Source organism: Mustela erminea, chromosome 17 (genome assembly GCF_009829155.1).
Source record: "Mustela erminea isolate mMusErm1 chromosome 17, mMusErm1.Pri, whole genome shotgun sequence".
Lineage (NCBI taxonomy): Eukaryota > Metazoa > Chordata > Mammalia > Carnivora > Mustelidae > Mustela > Mustela erminea.
The window spans coordinates 36830866-36846518 of record NC_045630.1 but is presented as its reverse complement, the minus strand read 5'-3'; the positions used below and the strand labels follow the sequence as shown (position 1 = coordinate 36846518).

The 15653-nt window shown below is 45.3% G+C and overlaps 1 protein-coding gene across 1 annotated transcript in view; it reads left to right on the top strand.

The window, feature by feature from the left end:
• Positions 1 to 4300: 4300 nt before the first annotated feature.
• KCNH1 (potassium voltage-gated channel subfamily H member 1) overlaps positions 4301 to 15653 on the top strand; it is a 368462-nt gene continuing 357109 nt past the window's right edge. Inside the window, exons 1-2 of the mRNA XM_032317554.1 lie at positions 4301 to 4538; positions 4642 to 4970. Of these exons, the coding sequence (XP_032173445.1) occupies positions 4301 to 4538; positions 4642 to 4970 (567 nt within the window). The remainder of the gene's footprint in view (positions 4539 to 4641; positions 4971 to 15653) is intronic.

Sequence of the window (15653 nt, the reverse complement as noted above, 5' to 3'; positions counted from 1 at the left end):
CTAAACTAGGGCGCCAGTTCTGACCAGAGTGATAGGCTAGTTCAAACAGCCACTATAGGGTAAATTGTAATTTAATTGGCCACCCATGTGTGACCTAGCATGACTATGCAACTTTCTCTGTGTATTACAATGTCATTGGTCAGGCTCAACCACATGGCCTTTACTCAATAAAAGCTAGTCTGTGAGGCTTTCTCCCTAAGAGACGGCCCTGGCCGGTCTGTTTGATTCTCGGTGCAGGCATGAAATAAAGCTTTGCCTGACCTCCGCTTTATATCAGTCTCCCTCCTTTGATCACGGACCCCATCAGGGTCCTTGGCTTTCTCAAAGGTGTCACCTATACCTGACGGTCTTAATAAAAGAAAAAAAAAGTAATTTCTCTCTTTGCATTTTGTCATTTCCACCGCCCCCCCCCCAATACATGGCATTGTCTTCCTCTGCATTTGATAGAGTTTTTTTTGTTGCTGTCAGGCATAGAGATTTTTCTGGTAACCTCTGGACTCCTTTCCCAGCCAGTCTGCACACTTCGATTGCCATGCTCTCTCTGTTGTAGTATCCATCACTATCTAGCCCCCGGTGAACTCACTAATTACATCATGTCTCAATTACGTTGGTCAGAACAAAGACTGGCAAAGTTCACCCTTGTTTCAAGGAGCTCTCCATCTATTGTGTGATATGATATAATGATAATATGATATAATTGAGGGATAAACTAAATGCTAGAAAGTACAGGAGGAGAACCGCTGAGAAGGGTAGGTGAGAGGCCTTGGAGTCAAAGTTTACAAGGTTTCATTTCAGACTCTATTCTCGGTAGAAGTTCTAGACAGTGGTACCCAACTTTCTGCAAGGAGGGATAGAGGCAACTTAATTTGAATTCTGGTCACAGTTATTTAAAATTGTCCCTTTAAATGAGAAGTGGCTTTGCCTGTTATATAAAAATACTGGAACTCTCAACTGCTTTGCCAAGGCACATCGGTATAGTGTGAATCCTTTACAAATGTGTTACCAGATTTTGACAAATTTGTAAGAAGAAAGCTTGCTCCAACTGAGATTCTTACATTTCAGTAATAGATCTCAGAATTTGAAGCTGAGCAGATCCTGGAACTGAATGTAGAGTAGGGAACAGAAGGTGTCAAGTAAGAGGTAAGAAGTAGAGTGTATTGTCAAACCTGCTCCTGAAAAGATGGTGTGTTTACTGAGCACATGCAACCTTGGCCTGTGAATTATCAAAGAGAACGTGGATGGGACAGAACACAGCTCTCTTCCCACAGTCTGATAGTGCTGAGCGTGGGGCAAGAGAATGCTTTGCTTTCTCTTTGAGACGTGCTTTCATAGACACTGTGTGACATGGTCACACTGAGTAGTAATGGTGGTTAAAGATTGCTGACTTTTTAGTGTTCTTTTAGGTCTTTTAATCTCTCCAAGTGTGCCACTAAAATTTATAGTATTTAAAACGGTGCCCCTCCCCTTACAATGTAGTGCCTGATGAGAATCACAGTAGTACTACATTTAAAATTAAAATAGGAGAGATCTTCTTGTTCTTTCTTCTTATCAGGTAAAAGTCTTTAACATTTCTTTTTTATCTGAGCCGCAGAACATGAAAGCTCATTAAAATCTGAGAAGTTTTATTAACTCTCTCTGACAGTTTTCCCCCATTCTCTTCTTGATCTTCTTTGCACAAGCAGGATTATGAGGTTGCTTGATTGGTTTTTAATATTGTCATGAAAAATCTCCCTTTGGGCATGTTTGTGCCGTAGATAACATAACCTTAAGAACCTTATTCAAATGAACTTATTCAAATGAAGTGGGCAGTCACCACCGAGCCAGCTCAGCACCAAATACATTTCAGATAAGCTCTTGCCAATCACCGTGTTACCTCATTTGTAATGGAACAAAGGGCCACTAGACGGAGCTAGGGCTTAAGAAATTGCAGCTCTAAGCTTATGTGATGGGCTATCTTATGGAAGAAGTGTTACCATTACTTCGATTTCAAATCCTACACAAACCTTACCTAACTGGGCTATTAGCCCAACCCTGTTTACTTTGTGGCCTCACACGATGATGTCTGCAATGGCCCAATTTATTTAGTCACTCAATGATGCCGTCTTACCTTGGTATAGCACTTCACAGTTTAGAGCGCTGCCCCCCACATCATTATGTTTGATCTTCACAGTAATGCTGAGGCTTTGCTGGGCAAGAATCAGTCCCTGCGGGACACCTGGGTGGCTCAGTTGGTTAAGCGGCTGCCTTCGGCTCAGGTCATGATCCCAGCGTCCTGGGATCGAGTCCCACATCGGGCTCCTTGCTCCGCAGGGAGCCTGCTTCTCCCTCTGCCTCTAGCCTGCCACTCTGTCTGCCTGTGCTTGCGCTCTGTATCTCTCTCTATATATATAACAAATAAATAAAAATCTTTAAAAAAAAAAAAAAGAATCAGTCCCTGCATTTTGAGACTAGTAAATGGAGACAGGCTGCAATACAAATAAGGTGAGTCAGGGTGGTTAACCTGGACCATTGACGTGGTGGGGTCTGTTTTTCCCTTGTAAACATTTTTGTGTCAACTATTCATCTAGTGTGGAACTGACCAGAAGACTATCAGCTCATTCCTTTTGTGGGGCACCATTTCTGGCCACATCCACCGGGGACATTCAGTAAAAAAGACAGGTAAAAAGAGTCATGTTCAGGTGGAAATGGCCCAACGAAATGAGCACAGGAAAGCGAGCCAACATGAGGTCCTGCCCGGAAAACTTTGATGTATGTGATTCGTTATATCAGGGGCAGGTGTGGAGACCAGTACCTCATCCTTGTGGTACAGACAGTCCTTCACGCCAAGTCTGGGGAAGCTGCTGGCCCCATCCCTCCACCCCAGGCATTTGCCCTCAGAGGCAAGCCCACTGTTTTTGTTTTTGATTTTTAAGATTTTAATTAATTAATTAATTTATTTATTTATGTATTTATTTAATTTATTGGACAGAGAAAGCGATCATAAGTAAGCAGAAAGGCAGGCAGGGTCCTGGGATCATGGGCCGAGTGGAAGGCAGAGGCTTTAACCCACTGAACCGCCCCCGGGGAAGACTGACAGTCTTGACAGTATTCAGTTTTCCTATCTATGAACGCCTCTCCATTTATTTATATCATCTCTGATTTCTCTCATTAGAGTTTTGTACTTTTTCCTCATATAGAGTTTTTAAAAATATTTTTATTTATTTATTTGTAAGAGATCACACGTAGGCAGAGAGGCAGGCAGAGAAAGGAGGAAGCAGGCTCCCCGCTGAGCAGAGAGCCTGGTGCGGGGCTGGATCCTAGGATCCTGGGATCATTACCCCCGCTGAAGGCAGAGACTTTAACCCACTGAGCCACCCAGGTGCCCAAGCCCACTGTTCTGATGTCTGTCAGTTTGCTCCTATTAACAGGTTGCGTGCGCTTGGGCTAAAAAAACGTTATGCATATGTACATATATTTTCTTGCCCTTTTTTTGAAAGTAGATGCTGGATAAGAGTGGCAATCAGGTCAGTCACTCAGCAAATTTATCAAACGTCCAGAGCCTGCATTTGTGCCTTTGGTTATCTTAGCAACTCAAGACCATTCTTTGGGAACTCGGTCAGGTGGTCACTCTGCTCATCTGACCTCTTAAAATTCAGCTTCTGTAACTACTGGTGGAACACTGGCAACTTTCACAGTCGAGGCTAACAAACACAGAGAGGCGGGAAGGTGTTCCAAGAGGCTCAGAGCTCCCCCAGAGGCTCGGGCCTGAAAGAGAGCGAAGGAAAAGAGTTACAGGATCATGTCCCCCCAGGACTCGTGGTGACCTTGTCTGAAGTGAATCCACCAAGGACAGGGCTCAGAACGCCTTCCTCTCCACTAGCCCAAGGCGCATCCCGAACCCATCGCGGGGCTGTGCCCAGAGGGTGACGCTGCTAACCCAGCCTCCGCCCACCGTCGCCAGCAGCTTCCCGGCCGCTGCGGGAGCCCCCCGATAGCCCTCCCGCAGGCCGGCGGGGGGTGGGGGGCGCAGCGCCCGTTAGGGGCGCCCAGTCCCAGGCGCCGCGGCTCCCTCCGCCCACCCGGAAGCGGCTGCGGCTGGGCGAACCCCGCGCGAGTGCTCTGCCAGGCGGGCCGCAGGGAGGGAGGCGCGAAGAGGGCGCGAGGGTGGCCGCCGGAGGGAGCCACCGCCCCTGGCCGCCCGGGTCCCTGCGGGGCGCATGGGGCGCTTGGAGCTGGGATCGCGTGAGGGCCCGGCGCCCAGCTTCCTGCTGCCGTGAGAAGCCGCGCCGGGACGCCCCCAGGACTCCAAACTGCCGGGAGGATGACCATGGCCAGGGGCAGGAGAGGACTGGTGGCCCCGCAGAACACGTTTCTGGAGAACATTGTCCGGCGGTCCAGTGGTAAGAGGTGTATTCGGATTTCGGTTATCCAGGCTTTTTACCCGTGCCTCGATTGCCGTCGCCTCCCGCCGCTCGGCGCCAGCAGATGCAGTAGGACCCGGAGCTGTGCTGGGAGCCGCGGCGCGGGCGCCGGGGGCTGCCTCCCGGAGGCTGGGGTAGGTGGGTAGGGTGGGGCGAGGTCTGTGGGGCCCCGTCCCAAGAGGAGAGCTCTGCTGGGGACGCCTTTGGGGCTCTTCTCGCTTCTTCTCTGTCTCCTCTCCAGAGAGCGTGATAGCTGATGGGCAAAGTATTGGGAAAAGTGATGGGAAGCCGGACGCGGCAGGAGCGGCGGCGCGCTCCGCATCGGCACTGCCCACCGGTCCGCCGCGGCTCGTCGGGCTCCGGCTGCACCCTGGGCGCTGCCTCTGCCCAGGGAGAGCCAGCAGCAGAGAAGGCCACTCGGGTCTAAGCCCCCGAGGGATGGGGGCGGCAGCTGCTTCCCACCTTCCTTCGGGCAGCAGAAAAGTCCGAGGTGTGGGGTCGCGGGGATATAGGGACGAGCTGCAGGTTACCCGGTTCCACCTCTTCACCCACCCAACCACCCTCTTGGAGGTTAAGTTGAGGCTCCCGAGGGACAGAGTCTCCTGGACTTCTATGGGAAATGGAGCGCATAGGTGCAGAGCTGGCCAAAGGATCACAGGAACAAACCTGCCGTATAGTTCCTCTCTTCCATACCTCAGCGGTGTTTTATGCCTATAAATCTTGCTCAGCTCTCCATTCCCAAGCTCACCAAGTGTGTCAGTCTGTCCCTAACCCAGTAAACCAGTGCTCTGGCCAGTAAACCAGTGCTCTCCGTTCCTCTCTTTCTCTGTGGCGTTAAGAGGGACCGTGTCGTGAAGCGCTAGACTGTGAGAGTTCTAGCAGCAGGGATGGAAAAGAATATTTCTGATACCTTTAGGACCCACAGCAAAGCATCCTGGCTAAAGCCCTGGCAGAGCAGTTAGGAGGTGGCATCTGGAAGGTGCGGTGCACACCCGTTCGTCAAAGGGCTGGATGGAAAGGGGCCAAGAGCGGAGATATCTTCACGGGATCTGGGACCCCTCTCCTTCCAGATGCAGATGATACGAAGAGTTGACTGAGGAAATAGGTTTTGAAAATGCGGAAATATAGCAGCTTTAGAACTTTCAGAAGGAGCTTGTGTTAAAATCATGGGCTTCTATTTGGATTTAGTTAGGGATTCAGAGGAAGAGCGTGAAAAGTGACTTACGCCTCCAAGAAATGCTCTTTAATTAAAAAGTGATGTAAGGTTAGCTTTCAACAAAAAACTTGTCAACTATGATAACATATTATTGTGGATTATTTAAATATTTTAGAAATGATCCTTTATCGTGTGCCTCTGAAGAATAAGAGTATTGAAGAATTTCTGGTTGGTCACCTTTCCCTTCAATGTCTTGTCCACTCAAACTTAGTGAGGTGGCTTTTAGAAGAAGGTCACAGCTATGACCTGGGGATTCGAGGGGATGATAATTACTACACAAAGGGTCAAATGAATTCTTTTGTCATAAAAAAGCTAGAGGTGTTCATGCATTTTTAAAAATGAAATCACTGAGAGTTAACCTGATGTGGTTATTGACCTGTTAGGGGCTGTGGAGACCGTCTTGCAGATTTGGGGATCTCAGTGTGCCTGACACCCAACTTCCTCATAAATATCAACGACAGTTCCATTTTGCAGGGGGCAGGGGGAGTGTGGTGTGAAGAGGCTGTGTTCTTTAAGGCATAGGGGAAAGCTTATGTTTAATGTGCATCATATAATGTTTTTGAGTGGAGAGAGAGGTAAGAATCTTATATGGAACAATCATAAGGTTCATTGGGCTTGTAGTAGGACCTTAAGAATGGTGGAACCAGGGGCACCTGGGTGATTCAGTCCGAGGAGTGTCTCACTCTTGGTTTTAGCTCAGGTCACGATCTCAGGGTCCTGGGATCAACATCTGTGGTGGGCTCCCCGCTCAGTGGGGGGTCTGCTTAAGGATTCCCCCTCCCTCTGTTTCTTCCCTGCTTGCACTTTCTATCTCTCTTTCTAAAACTACATAAATCTTAAAAAGCAAAAAGAATGGTGAAATACCACGCAAACATAAAATGAATCTTGGAGCTGAGACGGCAGATTACTCTAGTTGATTTTCTTAGAACCACTTCTCTCTAAGCATATATAGAATGTCAATAGACTAAGTCGCTGGGAATATTTTTAGTGTTGGCATTTTAATTTCAGCACCAATTCCAACAGCTTGACTTCAGTTAACCACCCAACCAAACAACATCAGCAACACAAACAAAACATCCTAGGAGAGCTGGATGAATTTTTTTAAATTATCTATTATTTCAGAAGAAAATATTCTGGTCTTGACACGTGGGGTATAAGCTTTTAGTGATCCCTTTCACCACATTTCCAAAACAGAAATAGAAGAAAAATATGTGGACTCATGGAACTATCACAATATCTCCATGCATTATTTTATTTTACTGTGATGGAAAAAAGTCTATTTAAAAATATTGATTGTCTCCTCCCCAAATCCACTAGCCTTTTTTTGGACGTTACGGTATTGAAATAGCAGTTTACCTTTAAATAGCAATACTTTTTGGATCATCTTTATTAAGCATTTTCTCCCAGTGGTCTTATTGCAGTATTTTTGTTCATCTTTTACAGATCAGAAAACAGCCCTAGGAATAGTAACTGACTTATTCAAAGTGGGAGGAACACAGTGCCTGCTATCATTCATCATTGTTTTTCCAGCCATAAGATTTAGCATGTGTAACTACTGTTATCCTTTAAAAACAACAAAACAAAACAAAACAACTACTCTCATATGTTTATGGATAATAAAACTGGCTTTGTCTTGGGCCATTTGAATATCTGGTGTCTGGAATATTATAACCTGTAGGGTTTGCTGCTATGTTGTCTGCCTCTCCTTCCCCATCTTTGTATACATGAAGAAAGTGAAGCAAGCACATTTCCTCAAATATTTAAGGGCAGAGCTGATGAGACCCAAAGTCCCTTGACCCCAGTGTCGTGTTCCTCATGGTACATTCTGCAACGACCTCCTTGTATTACCATTATGTTCTCTAGAGAAGCTTGATTTCCCAGTGGAGATTGAATAAGAATGTTATAACAACAAGAACACATCCATTTTGGCTAACAGCCACACTGCCACATCTAAACAGAGTAACAGGGCAAAGGAGAAGCTAATTCTGTTTTAAGGAAGGGCAGCCGTTTCACCTTTGTCCATGGGTTAACTGACGTCACCTGCAGGGTAACAGGCCCTTACTGATTCAAGCACCTGTCATAAAGTATTAAATAACTTGGATCCTCATATGCAAGCAGAAAGGAGCAGTGTCTCCATTTTAGAATTTTAAGACCTGAGAATCTTGGGACACCTGCATGGCTCGGTCAGTTAGAAGTCTGCTTTCAGCTCAGGTCATGATCCCAAGGTTCTGAGATCGGGTCCTGCATCAGCTCCCTGCTCAGTGGAGAGCCTGCTTCTCCCTCTCCTACTTCCCTTGCTTGTGCTCTCTTACTCTTTCTCTCAAATAAACAAATAAAAATCTTTAAAAAAAAAAAGAATCCTTAAGTTAAGTAATTTACCGCTAGTTAGTAAAAGGCAGAGTTAGAAAATGCAGTTAGAGGCCCGTCAGGGACTAGTCAGCAGCTGTGACAGGTTTGTTCATTTGAAAAGGACTTATTGAGCCCATTTCTTTAACACTGGGGATATAGTGGGAATCCAGAAACCCTCCTTACCCCTTAGAATTCTACATTCGAATGAATCTTGGTCCAAGCACCTTTTCACAGGTGTTTCTGGCTGGAGCTCTTATTTAGGCCTGACATTGTGTTAAAAAAAATTTTTTTTAAGGTGTTTAATTGTCCTGGATGGGACTAAAATCTAGTTTAACTTTTTCTGAAGACCATTTGGAGGAGAGGTATAGTCATTATCTGTGGTTTGGATAGTTGCAAGTGGTTAGCAGGAATAAGTGACTATGCCCCAGATTTTGCTTCTGATCATGTCGGTGATCATTTCAAATTCTCCTTTTGACTTTCTAACCAGCCTGTTTCTCTTTATATTCATGATTGGAAAGTGTTTTTCCAGAATATTTTTTGATGGTTGCTTAAATTCAGGCATTTACTCTCTTAGGAAGGCTGGCAGATTTCAGTGCCAGAAAACTACAAAAATATTACCCTAAATGGTCCCATCCTAGGCAGAACATATGTTTTAATGTTCGGAAACCTGTATCAAACAATTGTAGGTGCCAGTAAGAATCCATGCACATTAGCAGGAGTGAAACGTAGCACATTCTGGTACAGATTTCTGTACATGTATAATTTACAGATTGCTAAATCAGCTGTGTTTTTGTATAGTGTTAAGTTGGTTCAGGTTGTTGATATAATTAGTACACAAACAGCATGAAAGCCGCGGGTAATGTTGTGTCTCCTAGATATGTTGAGCCACGATAATATTTATAAAACAGAAAACTGGTTAAAATCCATTGTTGCTCTGAAAGGGGACTAGTTGGTAATCTGGATTATTACCAGCTCAGTGGACCCTGTTTTTTTTTTTTCATGTAATGTGTTCTAAGATAACCTTCAGCCAAGGCTCCGCTCTCTTGCTCTGAAAGTGTCAAAGAGTTAATTCTGGTGATTGATATCAGCTCGGAGATGGGGAGGCTAAAGGCTTCTGAGTTAACGTGAGGCAAGAACATTTCCACACTCCATGGTTTTTATGAAATCCTTCTATTTTGATAATCGATCATAAAAGAAGAAAAGCATTTGAGGAGCATTGTGGACGATTTGGATTTTTGCCTTTGTTCTGACACCAGCTCTTCATTTATGATCGGGCCTTATTTGACAGTGGTTTCTCCAGCATTACGGTGAAGTTCCTCAGTTTTCCCCCCTCCCCGCCCCCGTCTCCCTCCGTCCTTTATTTTTGGTTAGTTAATGGCTTGTTCGCAAACCCTTAAAAAATACCTGTTATTTTTTCTAAGGAACCACTTTTGTGAAGTGAGTGTCTACTTTGTATGTATAGGATATTTGGATTATTTGTTATTGTTTTGGGTTTTGTCCTGTTTTGTTTCTTTAAGTGGCCGCACCTGTAACTGGTGAGAAAGAGAAATAGAATCATAGACTCTTAGGTCTGAAAGGACATTGTTTACTCTTCGTTTTCCAGCGTTCCAATGTCTCCAGAACCTCCCTCTCAGTTTATCCAGCCCATGCTTGCATAGCTTCAGGGATGGGACACTCACTTTCTTGCAAGGATTGTTCTGATTTTAAGTCACTGATCGCGAACAGGTGTCTCTTCCCTCCCCTTTGCCTTCCTTTGCCTTCCCGCCCCGCCCCTTCTTTTCTCTTTTTTCCTCCCTCCCCCTCTTCTTCCTCCTTCTTTTTCTTTTCTTGTTGTTATTCTTTGGTCTCACCCAAATCTGTCCATTTACAGCTCTGCTCTGTTTGAGGTATGCCTCATAGAACAGAACTGACCTACTTCACTCTTTTCTTCCAGCCAAGAACCAGTTTGTTGTTGTTTTTTTTGTTTGTTTGTTTTTGTTTTGTTTTGTATTTTTTTAAAGATTTTATTTTTATTTATTTATTTGTCAGAGAGAGAGGTAGAGTGAGCACAAGCACAAGCAGACAGAGTGGCAGGCAGAGTCAGAGGGAGAAGCAGGCTCCCTGCAGAGCAAGGAGCCCGATGTGGGACTCGATCCCAGGACGCTGGGATCATGACCTGAGCCGAAGGCAGCTGCTTAACCAACTGAGCCACCCAGGCATCCCATTGTTTTGTATTTTTGGTAGTAGTTATTTGGTAATAGTTGTCCTACCTTGATTCTCCCCCCCACCGCTTTTTTAACCTTTTTGATTGTATAATACCACAACAGAAAAGCACATAAAATAATTTTATACTGCTCAACACATTTGTATAAAGTAAATACTGTGCTGTTGCCATCTGTGCCAAGAAATAGAATCCTGCCAGCTCTCCAGAAGCCCCCGGATCCCTTCCTAATCCCAGCTCCCTTACCTCCCAAAGGGAGCCATCTTTTGATTTTATTCTGATCAACTTTCTTGCTTTTCCTCCTAGCTTTACCACCTTGTTTTGTGTTTCTGAATACCCATAGGTTAATTTCTTATCTGTTGCTGAGGTTTATATGTGTGGGGCCACAGAGCGTGTGTTCTCTGGTCAGCTGGAGATTTGCCCATTTTGTTACAGGTGCCATTGGTTCATTTTCACTGTGATGTCATAGTTGATGGTATGACTATACTACACATTTTATTTACCTCTTCTGCTCTTGATGGACATACATTCGTTCACAAACTGGCCCCTGGACACGGCGGGCGAGGATATACCGAAGAAAGAGGCAGAGCACTTCAGATGGGTAGCTGGCAGGTTTAGTCAACAAAGGAACTTACTTCAGAAGCTTGTCTTGGGCTGCTGAAAGTCAAGTAGATCTCTACCCCCACTGCCAGAATCTCAAAAGTTTATATACAGGCCTTAACTGGGGTCAGCCATATATACAGCCCACATGGTATCTACCCCTTACTGTCTCAGGGATACATACTTGGAATGGCTCCCCCAGTGGGAGCTATGAGCAGAACGTACATTTCCAGGGCAGGGGAAAGGGTGAGGTGCCTCTGATTGCCTGGGTCCATCTGGCAGGTCAACCAGTGGTCACGTCATCTCCGTGACTTCCTCCAGCAACTTGTGAGTTGTTTCGAGTCTTATGCTATTCGTGCTGCTGCAGACATTCTTGGACATGTCTTTCCGGACACGTGGGCACAGTTTTCTCTTGTGTAGATACTGGATATGTATGGTTTACTGTGGTTGAAGCTGCCCGCCAGTTGTTTGAAGGATCTGTATCAACTTACCATCCCACCCTCGGCAAAGAGAGAGCTCGCACCACTTCACCTCCTTGCCAACACTTGGCATTTTTGTCTTTTTCTCTTTGGTAGGGACATTGGCCAAAGTGTCTCGTAACACCTAAAACAGGGTCATTTAGAGTTATGTTAATAGTGAGCACATGAACAAAATGAAATGAAAATGAAACTTGCTCTTGTCCTTGGGGAGGCATCAGCATCTAGTGTGTGTTGAAATGTTCTCACAGTCTGAACTCCCTCACACACGCTGGTGAATGACCCGAAAGACTAGCACAGTTAGAATTGTGTGCGAAGGGTGCATGCAGGGGTGCGTGCTTGCAGACATGTGTATGGATGTGTGTATTTAGGAACCCCATTTTCTGAAACTGAGAATCACTAAACCCCAGGGATGGAGATTGTGGGAGAATCAGAGCTGGAAGTGAGAAGGAAATAGGAAGTGCATGAGTTAGGTTTATTTTAGTGAAAGATGGAAAATGACTGATGGAAAGAAGGGCAGAGATGAAGGAGGAATGAAAAATCAAAGACAAAGTAAAATGAAAAGTAAAGGCTTGCTCGTGGGTTCAGCTTCACAAACATGGTGGACCTCCTTTGTGTCTCATACTGAGCTAGAGGCTGAGCGTACCAAAATGAGGAGGACTTTTGTGATATTGGGGTTCGTTGAGGGATTTATGATAAAGACCAACACGCCCTATAAACCTGGAAAGATTTAAGAAATGTTACGTCAGCTGAACACACACTACACTTTTTCCCCTTATAAATGCCTTACCCCCAAATTATTCTTAGATTTTTACAGCCATTTCTTTTTCTGCGAGATGGAATGTGGGATGACTAGATCGCTGAAGTCAGTTTAATGAAGATTGCAGAATGTGTGAATCTTTGTTTCGGTGGGTGGCAGTTCTCCTAAAAAAATCTTATTCCTCTGGGATATCTCATTGCTCTGACTTCTTTGGCATGCTCTCTTGGTTTGTTCACCCATTGTGAGTTTTCAGCTGTTGACTTTAAAAATAAAACAGTTATTTTACCAGCAGAAGTGGGTTGTTTCAGGAATAGCAGAGAATTGCAATTTGGGACAAGCAGGCTATGGCAGAAATGACAGGATAGTCCAACAGAGGAGAGGAACGTTGTTTGGTGGAGAAGAAGGAGGAAGTTGGAAGGGGTTGTTTCAAACAAACGTTCATGGGAGAAAGGCAAAAATTCAGGGTGATGATGGTTTCTCATTGGCTGAGTTGCGGAGGTGGTCAGTTCTTACAGGAGACAGTGTACTTTGTTCCCTATTAGGCCTGTAGCTGATGATGATTCTTTCCTGTTGAGGATTCTTCTGTTGGGGGTCTGTCTGTAATGGACAGTTTGTTATTTTTTTGGTTTTGGGGTTTTTTTTTTATGTTGTTAGTCACCATACAGTACATCATTAGTTGTTTTTCTTTTCTTTTTTTTTTTTACATCACTGGTTTTTGATGTAGTGTTCCATGACCCATTATATGCATAAAACCCCCAGTGATCATTAGAACACATGCCTGCCTTAATACTCATCACTGGGCTACCACATCCCCCCACCTCCTCCCCTCTGAAACCCTCAAATTGTTTCCTGGAGTCCATAGTCTCTCATGGTTCATCTCCTCCTCTGGTCTACCCTGCTTCAGTTTTCCCTTCCTTCCTCTAATGTCCTCCATGCTATTTCTTATGTTCCACATATGAGTGAAACCATATGACAGTTGTCTTTCTCTGCTTGACTCATTTCACTGAGCATAATCCCCTCCAGTTCCATCCATGTTGATGCAAATGGTGGGCATTCATCCTTCCTGATGGCTGAGTAATATTCCATTGTATATATGAAGCCCATTTTCTCAAATCTATAATGGACAGTTCTTGATGTTGAATGGTACCATGGGAGAGCCCCCCTTTCTGGGCTCTCCACTCGCATTTTAGTAAGGTGACCCTTTTTAATTTTCGCACAGCATGAGCTAGATGCTGGGATTTGTTTGGTGCTCTGGTGGTTCTCCATGTGCATGCAGTCTTGGCGAACCCACTGTGCTCTGACCAACTTTAGCATCTCCTCAGTTTTCATGGTCTCTGCTTTAACAGCTCCCCATTGCTGTTAATGATCAACTACCAAAAACTCTTCTGATTGGGTATTAGAGAGTTGTGCCAGTGATCAGGATGTTTGCTTACTCATCCTAAGATTGCTCATTTTGAAATTTCAAATGACAGTGTTTTGGTTAGTCCTGTGTTGCATAAAGCTGAGTTTGCAAACTAACAGAGTCAATTCTTCTTCTTTTTTTAGATTTTATTTATTTATTTGAAAGAGAGAGGGAGAGCAAGAGAGAGCATGAGAGTGGGTAGTGGCAGAAGGAAAGGGAGAAACAGACTCCCTGCTGAGCTGGGAGCCTGATGGCAGGGCTCGGTCCCCGGACCCTGGGATCATGACCTGAGCCGAAGGCAGATGCTTAACTGACTGAGTCACTGAAAGGCCCCTGACTCAATTCTATAATTATTAATGCAATTGTAACTGAGAGTGCCCCCAAACCATCACTTCTCACATCTTTTTAAAGGTCTTGTGATGATATCAGGTGCTTCTATAAAGAATGGCCTCTCCTTCCTCCTTCTTCTCTGAAAGCAACAAACAAGCATAGGCACCCTGCCCTGACATTCAGGGGCTGGGGTCAGCATCTGGAAGATGTTTAGCTCCTGCTTGAGTTTGGTTTTTATTGTACATTACACAACCATGGCAAAGAAGATGGAGTTCATTTGAATGATAAGACTGTATTTATTTTATCTAAATAGATTTTTTAAAAAAGATTTTATTTATTTGTCAGAGAGAGAGAGCATAATCCGGAGAGCAGCAGGGAGAGGGAGCAAGGAGCCCAGTGTGGGACTCAATCCCAGGACCATGGGATTGTGACCTAAGCTGAAGGCAGATGCTTAACCAACTGAGCCAGCCAGGCACCCCTCTAAATATATTTTTCAGTTTCAGTTTTTTTTGTTTGTTTCTTCTCAGCATTATTGGTATCAAATTGACTAGAGCTCTGTCATGACAGTTGTGCTCTGAGCCTCTTCTTGGGTCACTGTCCTGCCCATTTTCTCTTTGCCTCCCTGGAGCCATTCACTCTTCTTCTGCAGCCTGCTCTGTGTCTGTGAGGCTGACTTGTACGGATTATGTCCATAGGCTCCCCTGCTTTCTGGCTTCTGGCTGGCTTCAGCTCGTGGGGCGTACCACCATGGGACGGGAGGGAGAATTTATTTCCTCTGTGCTATTTACTCTTCCAGTCTCCCCCTCCCTCCCTCCCTCCTTCCCTCCAGTGTAGACTCGCTGTTTTGCCGTGATTAATGGTTACATATCCAGCTCGCTCTCTTTGGGTTTGGGGAGGGTTGAATGTCTTAGTAACCCTGGGGTGCTCCGTGTCCCTGAAGTTTCCTCAGAGGTGTTCTGGGGGGGCAGGCAGCAGCCAGCTGGTACCCCCTCTTAAGATCTGATTATGCATGTCTCTTCCCTATTCTAGGTTCTGGGACATCAACTGGGTAGCTGCAAACCTACCCTGCTGGGAGCATTTCCCTCAGAAATCGGCAAATAGTATATATCATTTGCTGCTGCTGGCACCTCACACGTGCCTTTGTAAATAGTTGTGTCATTAAACACTCCTCTAGCTAACTAGTTGAGTGTGCCATTTTTCTGCAAGGACTGATGGACAGAACCAGTCACTTGTTCTCTGGATCAAGTACTTTCTCAGCCTTCTGTCCAGACCAGCTGTAATTCAAGGGGTTGAACTTGGTCAGGGGTGTGTGTGTGTTCAGGTACTTCTTTCAGCTTCACGAAAAACACCTGTGTTCTGCCTGCGGAAGACAGCAAGTCCTTGCTTTTCCGAACGGGCAAGTTGGTCATCTGGAGGCTGGAGAGCTGCTTTCACTTTCCTTCTCCATCTTTCCTCACTGTCAATATCTCAGAAGTCACGGAAGACCATGAGTAAACTGAGAGTTTACCAGAGACGATGGAAAGCAGGAACCGCTAGTTAGGAGCACTATTAGATTAGAGTTATTGGTTACAGTTGTGACCTTGGACAGATGGCCTTTCTCACGTGTGTGCCTGGCCGAGTGCCTGAGGTTTTCATGCTTTGCCTACTCTGACCTTCAGGGTGACTCTTGTCCTGTGGCTGCTTCTGTTATTGCCACTCTACCCTTGCGGATGCTGAGGTTTAAAGACACTAAGTCAATGGCTCTCAGTTAATTTCTAATAGTAGAATCTCTGGGACTCGTTAAGAACACAGATTCTCAGGCCCTCATCCCGGGTGCATCAGAATCTCTGGGTGAGGGCCCAGCAGCTGTGTTTTCCTGAGCCTTCCACGCAGCTCTGAAGGCTGTCGCAGGCAGAGAACCACTGCTTTGAGACCCACCCC